The sequence below is a fragment of the Rhyacophila brunnea genome, unplaced genomic scaffold, assembly GCF_057557595.1.
Source record: "Rhyacophila brunnea isolate RB1 unplaced genomic scaffold, BYU_Rbru_1.0 scaffold_6, whole genome shotgun sequence".
In the NCBI taxonomy this organism is placed as follows: Eukaryota; Metazoa; Arthropoda; class Insecta; order Trichoptera; family Rhyacophilidae; genus Rhyacophila; species Rhyacophila brunnea.
The window spans coordinates 14545859-14562981 of NW_028233276.1; the positions used below are offsets into that span (position 1 = coordinate 14545859).

General features: G+C 33.5%; 1 protein-coding gene across 1 annotated transcript in view; it reads left to right on the forward strand.

The window, feature by feature from the left end:
• LOC147065251 (cytochrome P450 9e2-like) overlaps positions 1–16482 on the forward strand; it is a 37000-nt gene extending 20518 nt beyond the window's left edge. The window contains exons 3-11 of the mRNA XM_085956368.1: positions 1038–1201; positions 5355–5498; positions 6148–6353; positions 7288–7531; positions 9198–9419; positions 9523–9626; positions 10819–10987; positions 13678–14086; positions 15634–16482. Coding sequence (XP_085812494.1) covers positions 1038–1201; positions 5355–5498; positions 6148–6353; positions 7288–7531; positions 9198–9419; positions 9523–9626; positions 10819–10987; positions 13678–13856 — 1432 coding nt within the window. The 3' untranslated portion in view covers positions 13857–14086; positions 15634–16482. The remainder of the gene's footprint in view (positions 1–1037; positions 1202–5354; positions 5499–6147; positions 6354–7287; positions 7532–9197; positions 9420–9522; positions 9627–10818; positions 10988–13677; positions 14087–15633) is intronic.
• The last annotated feature ends 641 nt before the right edge of the window (positions 16483–17123 follow it).

Below are 17123 nucleotides of genomic sequence, written 5' to 3' on the forward strand. Positions count from 1 at the left end.
TTTACACGATAATAGATCAAATATTTGTGGTATGTTTTTATCTTACTTGACCTGCCACTGATTGGAGCCCTGTCAGCCCCCCTTATTGTGGGGGCCATGCCCCACTACAATAACAACATTATACATTATATGTGCATTTTAATTTGGAACTATACTACCGTGTCCGGAAACTTGTACGTATGCAGTTCGCCGTATCACACTTTACCGTGAAATGTTGTATCGGAAATATATGGCCGTATATTAAAGACCGTCCAACCTCTTTGGGTCGTACAGTACTGATATAAAATTCACGTCTAAAACAAAAACATTAAGCCAGCAGCAAATAAATTTTGAAAATAGCCGATATACTGGATTATTTATTAGGTTAGGTTTCCATTCTTGAATTTATGAATTTTGCCAAAATCAGCTATGAAAATTGAATTAATGTTCATATTGAATCTAATAAAATTGGAGACCGTATAGTATACGGTCATCTCTTTTCGATAGACTTTGGCGAACTGTGCCACGGTAAAATATCTTACGTACAATTTACATGTAACCCTATACTATACCCAGGGAACTCAGAAATAATGGGAACTGAAATACATAACGGGTAAGGCGATAGCAGGTAACCGACTCGAGTAAGGAAGAATCCGGGCTAAGCTTACACACGTGTCAAGAATACGTTTTACGTCGAATACTGAAAACTGCTCTCGGTTTATGCATTTACGCTCATTTAATGTTGGTGTATTACACATACTATTACACGTGCATACTGCGAGTTTCATTTTTCGTAGGACACTCATACATTCAAAACACTGCATCAACATGCGGCGTATTGAATATAGCCTATCGGTATTATATTTATTATCTGTTCTGTGACTATACCACAATATCTACTATTCATAGTACTTTGACAGCAAGGATAGGTAAACAGTGTTGCCACCCGTATGTACCATAACTATGTTTTCGCGAAACTTCATAATATTTATTTAGCTTAGGGTGCATAATTTGAAGTCAACGATTAAAATACGTCATGAATGTATTCTTTTCTACAGATATGTGGGAGTAAACCAATTTTACAAGCGGCTTGTGATGATCACCGATTTGGACTTGATAAAGCAGGTGACGGTGAAAGATTTTGATCACTTCGTCGATCACTTTGGAGCCATCGACGAGTCTGTGGACTCGCTCTTCGGAAGCAATCTCTTCTCACTTAAAGGTATACATTTACCACTTAAAAATGTCCAATATAGCTTAAACTCCTCAATTTGTTAATTTATTGTGCTTGGGTGCAATGTACACAATATAATCAGTGGCACAGATATGCCGGATACGATAAAAAAATGAGGTAAATAGCAGAAAATACTAGATTTTCTCGAAATTAAAAAATACGGTTGAAGTATGAGTGCGAGACTCTAGGTCAGTGGTTCTTAACCTTTTCGAAGTCACGGCGCACTTTTGATCATAAGAAAAAAATGCGGTGCACCAAAAACGGTCATAAAACAAAGAAAATATGTGAACATAACTATTATTACGAAATTAACAGATTACAAAACAGTCAAGATATATACATAGATGGAAAAACTGTAACTAAAATTACCCATAACAAAATGGAATTTATTTGATGTGAAAGTCAGTTAATGAGATACTTGAGCTTGTCGGATTTTGCAGATTTCAGAAACATGAGGTCGAATATTTGATATAGCTACCCTCAATAATTCTTCGTCTAAATTCATAAGTCTTTGTCGTTGTTTATTATAACGTTTTTCTTAGCTCGTATTCTTATTTGTCCGGTACAAATCTTGTAATCAATTTTTAGTTAACTTCCCGACTAGCTAGACATTTGAAACTTTTAGAATATATCAGAACACGATGCCAATGCATTTTTAATAGTTTTAGCCATCTTTAAGTAGAATTGAATTCATTTTCAGTTAATTCTGTTTTGTATGAAAAGTTATTTCGACACCATTATTGGTTGCTAGGGGTCTGGGGTCCTAGCAACTAAATTATTTATATATACCTACGTGCGTTACTGTGGAAATCAATATGACATTAAAATGATTTATTTCATTATTATTTCTATCAAGTACATTTTTTTTGATCGTTTAAGCTAGTCAAGTCAAGTTTATATGATTCAACATAAAATTTAAAAACGCTGTATATAAAAAGTCCTTTTTATCTTGTAATTATTAGTTTTTATATTAATTATTGTAAACCGAGCTCACACAAATATAATGTTGAAAACTGCAAGTTTTCAGTGCCCTCATCTAGAGAGGTGGTTATTAGTCTTGGACAGAAATCCAAAATTCCTCCGTAGTTATTTCATAAAATTTAATGTTCCGTTGACAAAGTGACCAATAATTCTTCATCTTCTTGGTACGAAAATTCACAACTCGGTGTACCTATCAATACATATCAAATGGACTTCGTATCCAGTCATATTTTTTTATATCTAAGGAAGGACATTAATATGCAATATTTTCTTCAAATAAAGTTAAATTTTCTGTTATAATGGGAACAATTCCCTTTGAAATGTTTTCGTTAAGTGAAGATTTTTCTGTTTTTATCATTTTTTTCGCGACGGACTTGCAACAAGCTCGCGGTGCACCGGTTAAGAACCACTGCTGTAGGTAATTTTATATTCGGAGGCTGCTCTACCTTAAGGGTTCGTAAGGACCATCCCTACATCTTTATCATATCTAAAAACACGTCCGATATTTTTATCATTAACATGATTAAATTAACTATTTAATTTATTTAATCCATCTAAACCGGTCGCAATTTTATAGATATATTTATTATCATTATACAAATAAATAAAGTAATGATTATAAATTATGTAATAACATAATGATGATTACGCGGTATTAAAATAATTAATTTAATCCAATACGCCATATTTCACGGTGACACCTATGTATAATTAAGAAAGCTATGGCGTCTAGTGACCCAGTCCCACTCATTACCGCGGTACAAATCTCGTTCTGCAAAGAATGTGAATGTATTAGAGTTAGTATACACATACTGGGGAGCGAATCAAATAACCCCTAGGTGAGTAAAATGCTGTTCTTTAAAACTGATAAGTCTATAATAATTGTTATAATTAATTAAATTAATATTTTAAGCACATTTTTTAAAGGTGATTAAGTAATGACTCAGATAATTATATTATTTATTCTGAAAAATTACTTATTTCCTCATTAATAAAATCATAATATTATTATAAGTAGTTTGGCACATAATGTATAATATATGAGTAGGTATGCATATTTAATAATTAATGGCTAAATTCTACCACCTAGATTCTAGAACGTCATCGAGCCGCCACCGCTTATATTATTTCCCAATCTAAAAAGCTTGAGGGGAGAAGTTACTTTTCAGAATGGATAATATAATCATTTAAGTCTTTACCTATTAAAAATAATCATTATTTATACTCACCTTTATAACAATATACTTAACATATTGTTAATAGATGAGATGCTCGGGTGATAACCGTACCGTGTTAAGGGTTAAAACATTTTACAAGACTAACTTTATTCGTGGAAACGATGTTATCCTATGTGCTCTTGGATTAATTTGATATATTTTGTGTTGTGATAGCACTGCGTTAACATTCGTTATTAGAATGCGTATTGCATGGTAATATCTGACAATCGTTTCATGCGGTTCTAGGACGATTCGGTGACGGGACAACTGGGCGCCACGCAATCGAATGAAATTCGAAAATAAATAGACATTTGTAGATTAGATGTAAATTATATATTCAATACTTGGTGAGAATTTAAATATGCACATATAAATAATGATTTAATTGTGCATCTTTGCAAGTTCCAATGAGAAGAGAGTTCTTTTACTATTACCACGCTTTTATTAGCTCGTATTCTTGTTTGTCCAGTACAATTTTTTTCTTGTTTGTCCAAGACTTGTATTGGACGATTAAAGATTTTTAACTAACTTCCCGACTAGCTAGACATTTGAAACTTTTAGAATATGTCAGAACACGACGACAATGCATTATTTTAATACTTTTAGCCATCTTTAAGCAGAATTGAGTTCATTTTCAGTTAATTCTGTTTTCTATGGAAAGTTATTTCGGAAAAAAATCGTAAAAGTTAAACACTTTTATTGGTTAAGGGGGTCCTAGCAACTAAATTATTAATATATACGTGCGTTACTATGGAAATCAATATGAAATGTCAAAATGACATTTCAGTATTCTATATTTATTCAGTATTTCTACCAAGTACAAAAAAAATTATTTATTAATACATAGAATTGTCAAATCTATATGATTCAACAGAAAATTTAAAAAGTGGTATATAAAAAGTTATTTTTATCTTTTAATTATTTTTATATAAAGCTTCAGGCATGATAATTCTCAATCCGCAATTAAAAACATCATGCTAAGAGCAAAATGAATTCAAACTACTAAGTAGTAGATAGAAACTGATTAAAATTCCTCGTCTACTTTCTATATAAAATCGTATCGAATGACTATCTATTTCATTCGACAGCGCGACGCCCAATTGTTCTGGCGCATAGTTGTCCCAATTCGCTTTCATGCACACTATTGTAAGTGAAACAAGGTGGTGGAATGTCTACAGATCTTACAATTAACGGAAAAACTTATGGAAAACCTAATGATTCAGTGGAATCTTTCAACAACGATAACGGTGTGATGGTCCCGAATTATTCTAATGAAAATAGTGATGTTAAGATGATATTTTTCTTGCCATGTTATCGGAAAATTATTCAGAATTTAAGTTCCTAACTTTTAAGTATCTAACATGTAATTAAAAGATAAATTTACAAGACAGAAAAATGGTATGTACTGGCACTTTTAATTCGTTTAACATAATTGTTTTGTACTGCATCTCCTATGATGCCAGACGGTTAATTTTAATGTGTTTTTTAATAGTGGTCCTGTATAACTTTATTATATTATGTCATTCTTGATTTGTCCCAATTATTATGTAATTCCACTGCATAGTATGCCCTAACTTTTATAATTTCATTGTTTTTTTTTTGTTTTTTTTTTTGGCGACAATCAAGGCCGACTATATTCAGGGCGTGGAACTGAATTGCGAATCACAGTGGTAGTGCTAGAGTTATTGATTATCTTCGAATGAAATGCGATAGTTCGCAATAAATGAAGATTTTCAAATGCATGTTTCGTTCAAATTATTACCATTTATTTCAATATGCAATAATTATCATTTTCTACAAACAGCCCATTTACCTTATTTCATTCGAAACAATATGATAAATAACTAGCATTGTCATCGAAGATTACAGTTTCATATTATCATGGTCTAACTATTACAGTGGGCCTTGGGCTACAATTTTAATAAACGCATTATTTTCTACAGGTCAAAAATGGCGTGACATGAGAGCCACTTTGAGTCCAGCGTTCACCAGTTCCAAAATGAGGAACATGTTTCAATTCGTTGCCGATTGCGGCGAACAAATGACCGACTTCTATTTGAACGAAATGCAAAATCCTGAAAATAAAAGTAAGAAATTAGTTTTTTTTATCTTGCATTGTTGTAACTTTTCCAATAATACTACATTTCTCATTTTCTTTTCGTTTCTACATCTCATTTTTGAAGAACCATTTCTCCCAAATACGATTACTTGGTACGGGATAAATTAAAATGAGGTTCCTTGGGTATAGGTACGCGAGCAAAAAAGGTTGCACACTACTACTTTAGACTCTATGTCTCAGAATACAAAATAAACACCCGGCAGTTTAATCAATTAATGCACGAACTTGTTTGTTAATAAAAATATCTGGATACCTATCTCTCGATATTAATGACGGTTTTAGGTAAGTACTAGGAGATTCCAAGCACTGACAAGCTTGGAGTCCTCTTGCAAAAATATTACCTAGGTTCGCGATAAACCTTCTTTCAGTGTAAAAAAAACGAGAAAATATTGCCAGATTTTTTTACAGTCTATTTCAGGGATAGAGAATCTTTTCATGTAGATCGCATTAAGATTCTTCTGAAAAATTTATTAAAAAAAATATGTTATTAAAAATATTCTCACAAAATAACCAACTCTTGTGAATCATGGAATACCTCAAATGTTTAGTATCACTAGAGCTGTATAAATAATAAAATTGTAGAAAGTAATGATAATCCTACAATAACTTTATTTCAGAACTTGGATATATTGAAGTGGAAATGAAAGACGCCTTCACGAGATATACAAATGATGTAATCGCCTCCACCGCTTTTGGGATTAAAGTTGATTCCCATTCTGAAAGAAGCAACCAATTTTACCTGATGGGAAAGGAGTCGTCCAACTTCACCGGAATCAGAGCCCTTAAATTCTTCTTATTCACTTTGTCACCCACACTTTCGAAGGTTGTAAATATTTAATCAACTTATCTATACGATTGGAAAGTTTTGAGTGAATATGAGTCATTCTCAAATTAATATTATTTAATTATTTTAATACACATTTTTCACATGCCGTCAGTGGTATCGGTTAGTGCTTACTCAATAAGAAACGCTGGCGGAAAAAATTAGATTATTTGTTACGTACATTTTCTCAGCATGCAAATTTAACACGAATCTAGTTACAACTTGCAAAGAACGTTTACCTCAGTAATATTTATTATGTTAAAATACATTTTTTAATGAAAAGCATGGGAAACTCAGTGACAGCATTATTCAATCGTGAGGAGTTCAATAAATAGCCTATCACGATTAAATGAATGTGACTCCATATCAATCACTCAGTGTCGCTGAGCCTAATGCCGTGTCCACACACGCAACAAGTTGCTGGCAACCTGATTAGATTTAACAATAATTATGATAACTATCGTAAAATTTAATTAGGTTGCCATTGTGGACACGGCATAAGGCTAAATACCTCCCTCTTTTTTTATATCTTATAGTACTGTAATTATTGTACTTATGTAAACGGTACTGTTCAATCAGTAAATAAACTCGTCATCTCCAGAAACTACAAGTCTTTATACTCCGCTCATCACATCACAAATAATAAATCCTCATCTCCACATACACGCTTCACCACCAAATATTTGTGTAGATAAAAAATGTCATCCAACCCATACATTCAATGGCTCAATAAACAGCGTGCCTGGTTGCTAATCGGAGCGTTTATGATTCGATTCCACCGACTGCTTTTATGGTTTTATTTTACTAGTAAATTGTGACAGTTTTTGTCGCAGATCAACGGAATTCTCTCTGGGAATTCTCTTGTGTTTCACGCAAAAAAGTATTCACATATTGTTATACTAGTAACTGAGAAAGTAAATGATATAATTTGCAGATTTTAGGCTTGAAGGTGTTCGGCGAAAGTCTGGGTAACTTCTTCCGAAATTTGGTCGCCGACAGTATGGCGGCGAGAGAAGACGGCAAGTTGTCGAGACCTGACATGATCCAACTCCTGATGGAAGCCAAGAAAGGGTCTCTCAGGCATGATCATGAATCAGATGCTAAAGGACCTGACGTCAAAGAAGCAGGCTTTGCTACCGTTGAAGAGTCTTCGGTTGGAAAGGAGGCCATTAAAAGACGTATGTAATTTTAAATCAGAACTGATTCAACAATTAAAATTATACTTTCAGGACCATATTATGCATAGTCGTAACAAAGTATTTACACAATTTAATATATAATAATATGCTCGAATTCTGTATACAATACTTGATTATTTATTTTTACAGCTACCACTTGAGTGATAGGTCTAATTTCAGCCACATAAATTAAGAGGCACATAAGGCAATTTATGACTATGCATCTGACCTTAAGTTTGTTGTCTTGCAGAACATAGGCCTTCTGTGTTCACACCCTTAGCCACTCTCTTATCATCCTGGAAATGTTTTTTTTTTATATAGTCCTTCAATCCTCTTTTCATACTTCCTCGGTGCTTTTTAGTGGTCTATGGCAGTGGCGAAGGGTGGAGGTAGGCTGTGTAAATCCGGCACAAATAATAATGCAAATTAACCAATACCATCTGAAATTTGTATTCTTAGTTCAATGAAAAATAGACCAAACCATAATAGTTAGTAGAGGTAAGCTATGGAGATCCGATAAAAAACACCTTGTGAGTCATACTTATTTATTTTTATTGAACTAAAATACAAATAGCAGGTGGTTTTTAAAATTCGATTGATTAAACGCTGTCTAAACCAAACCATAATTAATTAATAATAATTATTCCTTTATATATAAAATACAATTAAATCATTCATACACATGAAAACAAATAAGTATGACTGATAAAATTTGCAATATTTTATGTTGAATCTCCACAGCCTACCTACACTATTCGTCACTGGTCTCTGGTATTCATTATTTATTAGTGGTAGATTTTTGGGTTTCCACTGTGTGTCCTTCTTTCTTCTTTACTCGACGTTTCGGGCTCGTTGCAGAGGCCACTATCAGCATTAACCCGGTTAGTCAGGAGGAAGAGATACAGTTCAAAGGCCAGGCCTATCTACATTATATCAAAAACACCACCGATATCATTTCCAGGATACTTCGGAAACATGAAATCGAAACAATATTCTCAACATCGACAAAGGTCCGAAATATGTTAAGAGAAGTGAAGGACTCGCAACCTTTGGACTCGGCAGGTGTGCAGGATACCCAAAAAAATATATAGGCCAAACTTCTAGAACAGCAAAGAAGCGTGTGAGTGAACACGAGAGGGCATACTGACTTAAACATTTATTACACGATGTCTTCAGCAATTTTCGAGCACTCGATGGATACAGGACACAAATTTGACTTTGAAACCAAGATATCGGGTCGAAATAAAGGATATTTCGCGCGATTGGTAAAGGAGGCCATTGAAATCCATAGAAACCCTGAAAATATTAATAGGGATGATGGATTACGGTGGATGAAAAGCTTCATGGCTTCCGGCACTATCAGCAAAATCCAACAGTCGACCGGTATCTCTGGTCGTAACGATTGACAGATTACTCTGAGCAACATTTGCTCGTAGCTAATCAGATTCCTTTTGACATTCTTAGAGCAACGTTAAATTCATATACCTACACTACATTTTCATCATAAAACATATCATCTCTTGATAATGGCCTCTGCAACGAGCCCGAAACGTCGAGTAAAGAAGGAAGAAGGACACACGGTGGAAGCCCAAAAATCTACTACGATAAGTATAACAATAATAAATAATTCAATATTATAATAATAATCTCTATTTTCTCTCTGCAGATTGGACAGATGATGACATTGTGAGCCAGGCTATACTGTTCTTCATAGCAGGTTTCGATACGTCTTCCACTTTACTATGCTTTCTGGCGCATGAGCTCGCCGTCAACCCCGAAATCCAAGAGAAGCTGCAGGAGGAGATCGACGAAATAGCTGCCAAAAACGACGGGAAAGTAAACTACAACGATTTACAGAACATGAAATATATGGACATGGTTGTGTCAGGTAAATTGATCTTTATTTTTATAATTGTTATAAAAAAATAATATTATAAATAATTAAAAAACGAAATGATTGAATAATATTATGTTATATTATTTTAATTCAGAAACATTGAGATTATGGCCTCCGGCAGTTGCCACTGACAGAAAATGCATTAAGCCATACACACTTCCTCCGCCAAATGATTCCAAAGGCCAGAAAGGATACACGGTATGTACTATTTTCAATTATACTTACGATTAACATTACTAATCTTGGTGATTATCTACTAAATTTAAGCTAGTCTTGTTTTTTATCGTTACTTTCGTGCCAGGTCAAATATTCAATAGTCAAGCATTTTTAAGTAACGTTTTTGTAATTTTACGCCTACAAATATTATGCGATATTAAGTTAAGGGGATGCTTCTACCTACCAGAGGCACCGAGCGGAAAAATACGAAGCTTGCAATTAGAGACATTTTTTTGATAATTTACAATTTCAACCGTATTAATTAATAAATATGCATCTGAAAACATTAAAAAGAAAATTATTTTTTATTTTAAGTCAAAGATAAACTTACAATAAATGTAAAAAAATTTGAATTTGTTACATATTTACGTATATAGTTACGTGATTATTACATTGTATTTTATGGTCATGATTTACTAATTTTTTATATTTATTTAAAAAAACATTGATCTTTATAAAAATATAAATGCGTATAACTTGAAATTCTTTTTTATTTACTTATATCAATCCGAGCTTAAATATTGGGACCATCTTCGATTTTTCTATGCAAACTTTTAATATTTGACTTTTTAAAAAACTTCTGAAGATTGAATTCAAATATTTAGTTACAAATTAATCCAGGATTTATTCATTCAAAAGATTTTTTTGTTTTATTAATAAAAAAAATAATATACGTTTGTTGTGAATAAAAGTAGGTTGAAACCCTGTATTTTTTTTACAATTAAACCATTATAATTTGTTCTACTAATCACCCCACGATGGCTGCGCGGCTTATGCGTCGGCCTATGTCGTCGTGGGTCCCAGGGTCAAATCCTGGGACTTTGCAAGTACGCATATTATTTTTCAATTTATGCATGAGTCAGAGTATGGACCTAATAGGTTGAGCAAGTGGCTGACATCCATTTCTCGTAAAAACAAAATCTGTTAAAACAAATTTCCACCGGTGGTCCATATTATGATCCTATTAGGATCGGACATGGTCGGAAGAATTTATTTGTTCAAAATAATTGTTGTAGCAGAGTAGAATATAGTCAAAATAGTTATTATTACTACGAGATGATTTTACAGATGTATCTTTGTATGTTGTAAAATGTCACATAAAAGAATCACCAAAGAATATTTTATGGATGTTTTAATTATTTTTAATTGTTTTCTTGTTTTTTACTGCTTATAGGTTCCAGTAGATGAAGGCATTTGGATACCAGTTTGGGGAATCCACCACGACGAAAAATATTTCCCCGACCCACATAAGTTTGACCCTGAGAGGTTCTCTGATGACAACAAAGGATCGATTCAACCGTTTACTTACTTGCCATTTGGTCTCGGTCCTAGGAACTGCATAGGTGAGTAAAAAATAACATTAGGTATTTATATATGCTATCATTACACAATAAATTAATACTCAGCAAGTAAATTTAATGACAGACCATAAAGTCAGTGGTTTTTTGATCTTTGTCGAAAGTATTTGGCTCTCAGGGAGTGTTAACCATACCTACTAACTGAGGTCGGCTTCGTTTTGCTCAATTATTGTTTATGTTGAATTCAAATATTCCTCAACGATTATCTCCATCGGATTCTCGATATGACATATAATACATACATGTAATATAGTATTTAGCGGTGGCGAAGGGTGGAGGTAGGCTGTTAAAATCCGCCGTAAATATTGCACACTAAACTTTCTCAGTCATACGTATTTGTTTTCATTGAACTAGACTAGAATTGGCAGATGGTGTTGGTTAGTTTTTAAAATTCAATTAAACCCTGCGAAACCTAGCCATAATAGATAATGGTCAAAAAAACACTCGTCTATCTAAAATTATGCCATTAAATCGTATATAATTTGAGCTATTTTACAGACAGAATAATATTTTTTATCTAGTATTGTTTGGTTTCTGGTGTCTGGGACTCACGATTGTACTCGGTCAAAACCAAATGCCGCCTATTCGTCGCTTGCATTCTGACGGTGCTGCTTTACGGTAGCGAATCATGGCACCTTACGAAGGCTCAGAGCAACCGTATCGTCGCTATAGGATTGGTTTCCCGAATATCCGTTTTTGTCAAAATCGACCTTTTAATGCAGAATGTTTTTTTGTATCATATTGGACTAGAACCATCCCTTTCTTTAAATTACTTTGTAATGGTAATGAATACATCATTCATTTGCTGTAAAAATAACAATTTAAATATCTCCATGTATTTAAATATAGGATTATGAAATTTGTTTTTCATCTCCTGAACATTTGGTCTATTCGGGAAACCAATCCTACAGCGACGGTATACTGAGCTTCGAAAACAGATGTTTGCGACGAATACTGGGTGTGCGGTGGGTATGACTTTAGGAGCAACGAGGAGATAAGAGAACGCACCAAGCCGGCCTCTCATCACGCTGAAAGTGAAGAGGCGACGTTGGACCTGTCTCTGACACGTGCCGCGGATGCCAGAAGAGAACCTCAACCTGGCTTGCCTGTTCTTCAAGCCGACCGGATTCCGGCGTCCTAGAAGGCCGCTAAATAAGATCTACAGAGTGTATACAAGATGCTGGTTTGACCTGGAACGAAGCAAGAAGACTGGCGAGCGACAGGGATTCTTGGAGGCGCCGCGTGGTGTCCATATGCTCCAGTTAAAGGGCGGATATGGGAAAAGAAAAGAAGAAGAATTGTTTGATTTAGGCAGGGGTTAATGAATTCAAACAAATTAACCAACAATATGTGTAATATGTATTCCCTATTCAACTAAAACAAATAAGTATGAATGAAAAAGTATGCACAATTTTGTCGGATCGCCTAAAGTATAACTTAAGTATTATGATTTGGTTTAGGCAGGGCTTAATTGATTTTTAAAAACTAACCAACACCATCTGTAAATAAAGTAAATCTAGTTAAATGAAAACAAATACGTATGACTAACAATGTTTAATGTGCAGTATTTATGTCAGATCTTAGCAGTCTACCTTCACCCTTCGCCACTGGTATTTGGTGTATGTACCTAATTGAAAATAAATTTCAATATTTCTTGATATACGAGTACGACTTATTTCAGTATCAACGACGAAATACTGAATTAAAGTTAAGTTAAGGCTACTTGAAACAGGTATGACAAAATGATTTGAGCTACCCCATTTTCCACACGCCATGTATGTGCAGCCGCGATTTGTGGACGTCCGCTTCCATGACGCTCTAAACGTGTCAGGATGAAAAGATTTTAGTGCCACACTTCCTTGTCCCTAAACGATGCTGTTCGGGACTGATGGTAGCAACCATGCACATCAGTACTTAAAGCCTTAAAGAAAGAGTTTCAGAAAATAAAAATAATCTTGACTTGCTCTGATGTCATGTATCTTTATGGCTATACCTCAGCTGAGGCATGGTCTAAAAAGATCGTGACTAGGCGATGCGCGGAATGCGGGTCGCGGGTGCAAATGACGGAAACCGAACGAAATATAATTTGTCATACAAGTTCAACATGCGTCCATTTTATGTTATGTTTATTATTATATTCGTAATAATCATAGTATATTCATTGACATGTTTTCTTTTTTAAGTACATACGTAAAGTTTTTTAGTCATCTTTAGATGATTTCAGAATATTTTCATCCGACGCCATGACAAAACGAATCGACGTGCAGACGCCTCGACTATCGCTCTCCGAATGACAACGCGGCCGTAATTTCGTTCTACATACAGTTGAAAATTATTTGCCGTTTCACTTATGTACGCTCTTAATGACATGAAGTGTCCTCTGTACCCTGTACTGAAACTGCCGAAACAGAGGAGTCAGGAGTTGACAGTGATGAATCTAAGGAGGGATAGGAATTATACCTCAACAATAAATTCTAATTTCAATTGTCTGAAAAATAATTTTAATGCATGAATGAACAAGTAGAAATCTAAAAAAACAACATGGCAACCAGACTAGCATACCATAGAGCTGATGTTGGCAACCTTTTTCACATTGAAAGAGCAATACAATGCGAAAATAGTTTAAAAAAAAAAATGAAATTCAATTAAATGCTCATTTATTAAATTTGTTTCAGGTTCCCGGTTCGCCTTGATGGAAACTAAGGCAGTGATTTTCCATCTTTTGGCCAAATTCGACTTTACAGTTATTAAAAAAACATCAATTCCAATGGAGCTGGCTAAAAATAACTTCAACTTGTCTGCTAAGAATGGCTTCTGGATTGGATTGAAACCGAGAATTCAGACAAGAATTTAAGTAAATTGTATAACAATTAATTAGTATCGCTTACTTTTAAGTCTGATAGAGACCTAAATGAGAATTTTAAACAATAAATAAAATTTCTGTGATGTATAATATAAAGTTGCCTGAAAATATAATATTATTATTTTATGTAAAACATAATACATAAGTATATGAGTCATTAATTATTTATGTATCACCCACATTATGTTGAAAAACTGTCTTCTATGCCTTACATGAAACCAGTGGCGATTCTCCCTTGAGAGCGTTGGAGCGGTGCACACCCACCCACTCAATTTATGCGAAAAGACTTTTTTTAAATGAGTATTTAATTTATATTTGATTAATTAAAAGTGTTCTGATCTATTACCGTAGTCATTAATTCATATACAAAAACAAATTCTAATATGTGTTTTTAACCGGCTATTTTAAATAATAATATTATATGTTGATGTGAGCGATATTCGCCATCGCTCGACCAAAGCGCCCAGTAATCTAATTTCGATTTCTTTGCAATGAGAAAGAGCGTCGTCTGGCGCGTGGAACAGCAATACGTAAATATTTTTTCTACGTGCTCGGGAGCGACAGTTTCAGTCGCTCTCGGCCCGAACGCAGATTCATCGGTTTTAAAACAATACAGCCCGTATCACACGTACAATTATTGTATGACAATTTTTATTCAATATTATTATAAAAATAAATTCTTTTCACAGTACGCATTTAAATTTCTGCACATGTTGACAACATTTCTCAAATTTAGGCGAAGTACAATTTAAAAATAAACTTGAAGTTTTTTTTCAGTTTGATAACTAAATTCACAATGTTTATCAATTATGATATCTCTTCAAACTAGCTCTGTAATACGTCTGACTTTTGAGATAAAAATAAACTCAAAAATGAATTATCTGTTATTTACAGCATGGATAATTTTTATAATGCTGATGGCGCCTCAGCATTATAAAACATTTTAATCGAAAAAAATCTCATTGACACATTTACAGAAACGGTTTTACTATTAAATTTAATTTTTACTATTCCGATGACATCAGTGGAAAGCGAAATATGTTTTTTCACACTCAAACGGATCAAGTATTTTAGTAGAAACACCATCGCGCAATCAAGATTGAACGCATTATGTATGCTCAGTATCGAAAAAAGAATGTTACAAGAGATTCCTGACTTCAACAAACGCGTAATTGAAAAAATTGTGTCGATGAAAAACAGAAGAATGGATTTCTCATACAAATGAACAATAAATCCCGGTCACTGCCAGATACGAGATATTTCGGTACTACTAATAATTCGGTCAAAACAAAATAGTTCGTGTCAACCAGTTTGTGTTAAAGTTTAAAATCCATTTTTTTTCAATAAAAACTGTTTTTAGAGGTACAACAAATAATAAATAGTGAGTTATTTATTATTTCTTTTAAATGTACTAAATTAAAAAAACCAATAGTTTTTTTTTTTGATTTTTTGGTGAAGTTTTGATGAAGGCAAATGCCTTTTTACGGCAGTCAAAAGGTGAAAAAAGTGAACTCCCAGTAAAATAACTCACCGGTCGCCACTGCATGAAACTTATGTTGGTAAAGGTTACTAAGATTAATTATGAATTAAATTGGCTGCAAGTCCTTTCATTTTATACGTTTATTGGTAGCAAATTTTAAACTTGTACTTTTTTGAATTACTCAAGTACTTATTTAAAAAAAATCTTTGTTTTAGTGCAATAAGCCAAAACTAAGTTTTTTATGTAATAATCCATCTTTAACTGTGGGTCTGCGGGTATCGACTGTAGTTTATTTTATTAAATTATGTTGTTACAATAAGTTAGCCGTCTAAACTACTCTAAACTGTCTATCTCATTTTAAAAGTTAACACAGCCAAGAGAGGGGCTATTAAAACATAGTACTTTAGGATAATTTAGACGGTTAACATATTGTAACAATTAACGTCCTCAATACATAATATGATAAACTACCGTCGATAGCCGCCGATAGCCGCCTTGTGATTAGAATAGACCCGCTGAACTGTAAACATTTCCCTCGCGTGTATCCGTTTTAGATAACCATGCATAAATAATAAAATGTTGTAGATAATTCACAAACAATTTTAAAGCGTAATGTAGAACCAGAAGATAGACGGACTAACTTACGATGTCGAAATCGGCAACTCAGTTTGAGTGAGAGCAACATAATGTAGTAATTTATTTTGACGCCTTAGTAGAAGCAAGAAAAACACGCGAGTTAGTTAGTCTTTTATGAATGGTTCTGCATAGGCACTAAAATTATATTTTGTAATAATTTACCCCTTAAGACATTAATGTGGGGTGTCATACACGTAGGAATACACAAAAAATATTTGAAGGGTTCCACCAAAAAAAAAACTTGGGAAGCACTTGCTTTGACGGACACTGTCACTGATCAGTAAATAAAATAATATGCTAGTATTTTAATAAATTACAATTATTTAAGTATGCACCTTAGTATAACTTTGATATATTTATATTAGGTATATTGGCACGGTCAAACTATATAAAATATATGTGACTGCAAAGAATAAATTCTTAAATATATTTTTATACATTTTAATAGTGTAATAGGTCCCGTGGTATTTAAATTTTTAATTAATAAATTACTTTGTTTTGAATTGTGTTTCATTTATATTTCTCATAATTATTAACAGTTTTCTTTGTGGGAGAGTTTCAACCCGTTGTCCACTTGTTATGTGGTTATCTCAGCAACAGGCGTGGTAGGTAGATCAATCAAAGGCTTTTGAAGATTAGCTTGTAATAATTTTATTTGACTCGAAAGAGCACAGTATCAAATAAAGGAATACAAAGTCAAGACTCAAGAGTATCACAGGATATTTGAAATGAATATAAAATATGAATATCCTTAATAATAGGGTTACATAGCTCAGTGCTCCGCCACCGGTGTGCCGCGGCACACTCAGTGACGTCCCAAGACAAAATGCCGCCCCATTTTTTATACCTATCGTATTTTTTATCATCCTTTCATGACACCAAAATCTAAGAAATGTGTTGTATGGATACATTCTTACAAGACCTATACCACTAAATCTAATTTAAATACCATCTCTACTTCAATAGACAAAAAATATTGTGAGTCCACGGTTTCAGATACATTTTAAAATACACGTAACAACTTCCAAAGCTCGCGAGTGACTGGCAAAAATATTTGGAATTTTTTTAAATTAAGGTATGCAAGTATGTAGGTACATACCTATAATTCAAATGTAATTCGCAAATTTGCGCATGTGCGCAAA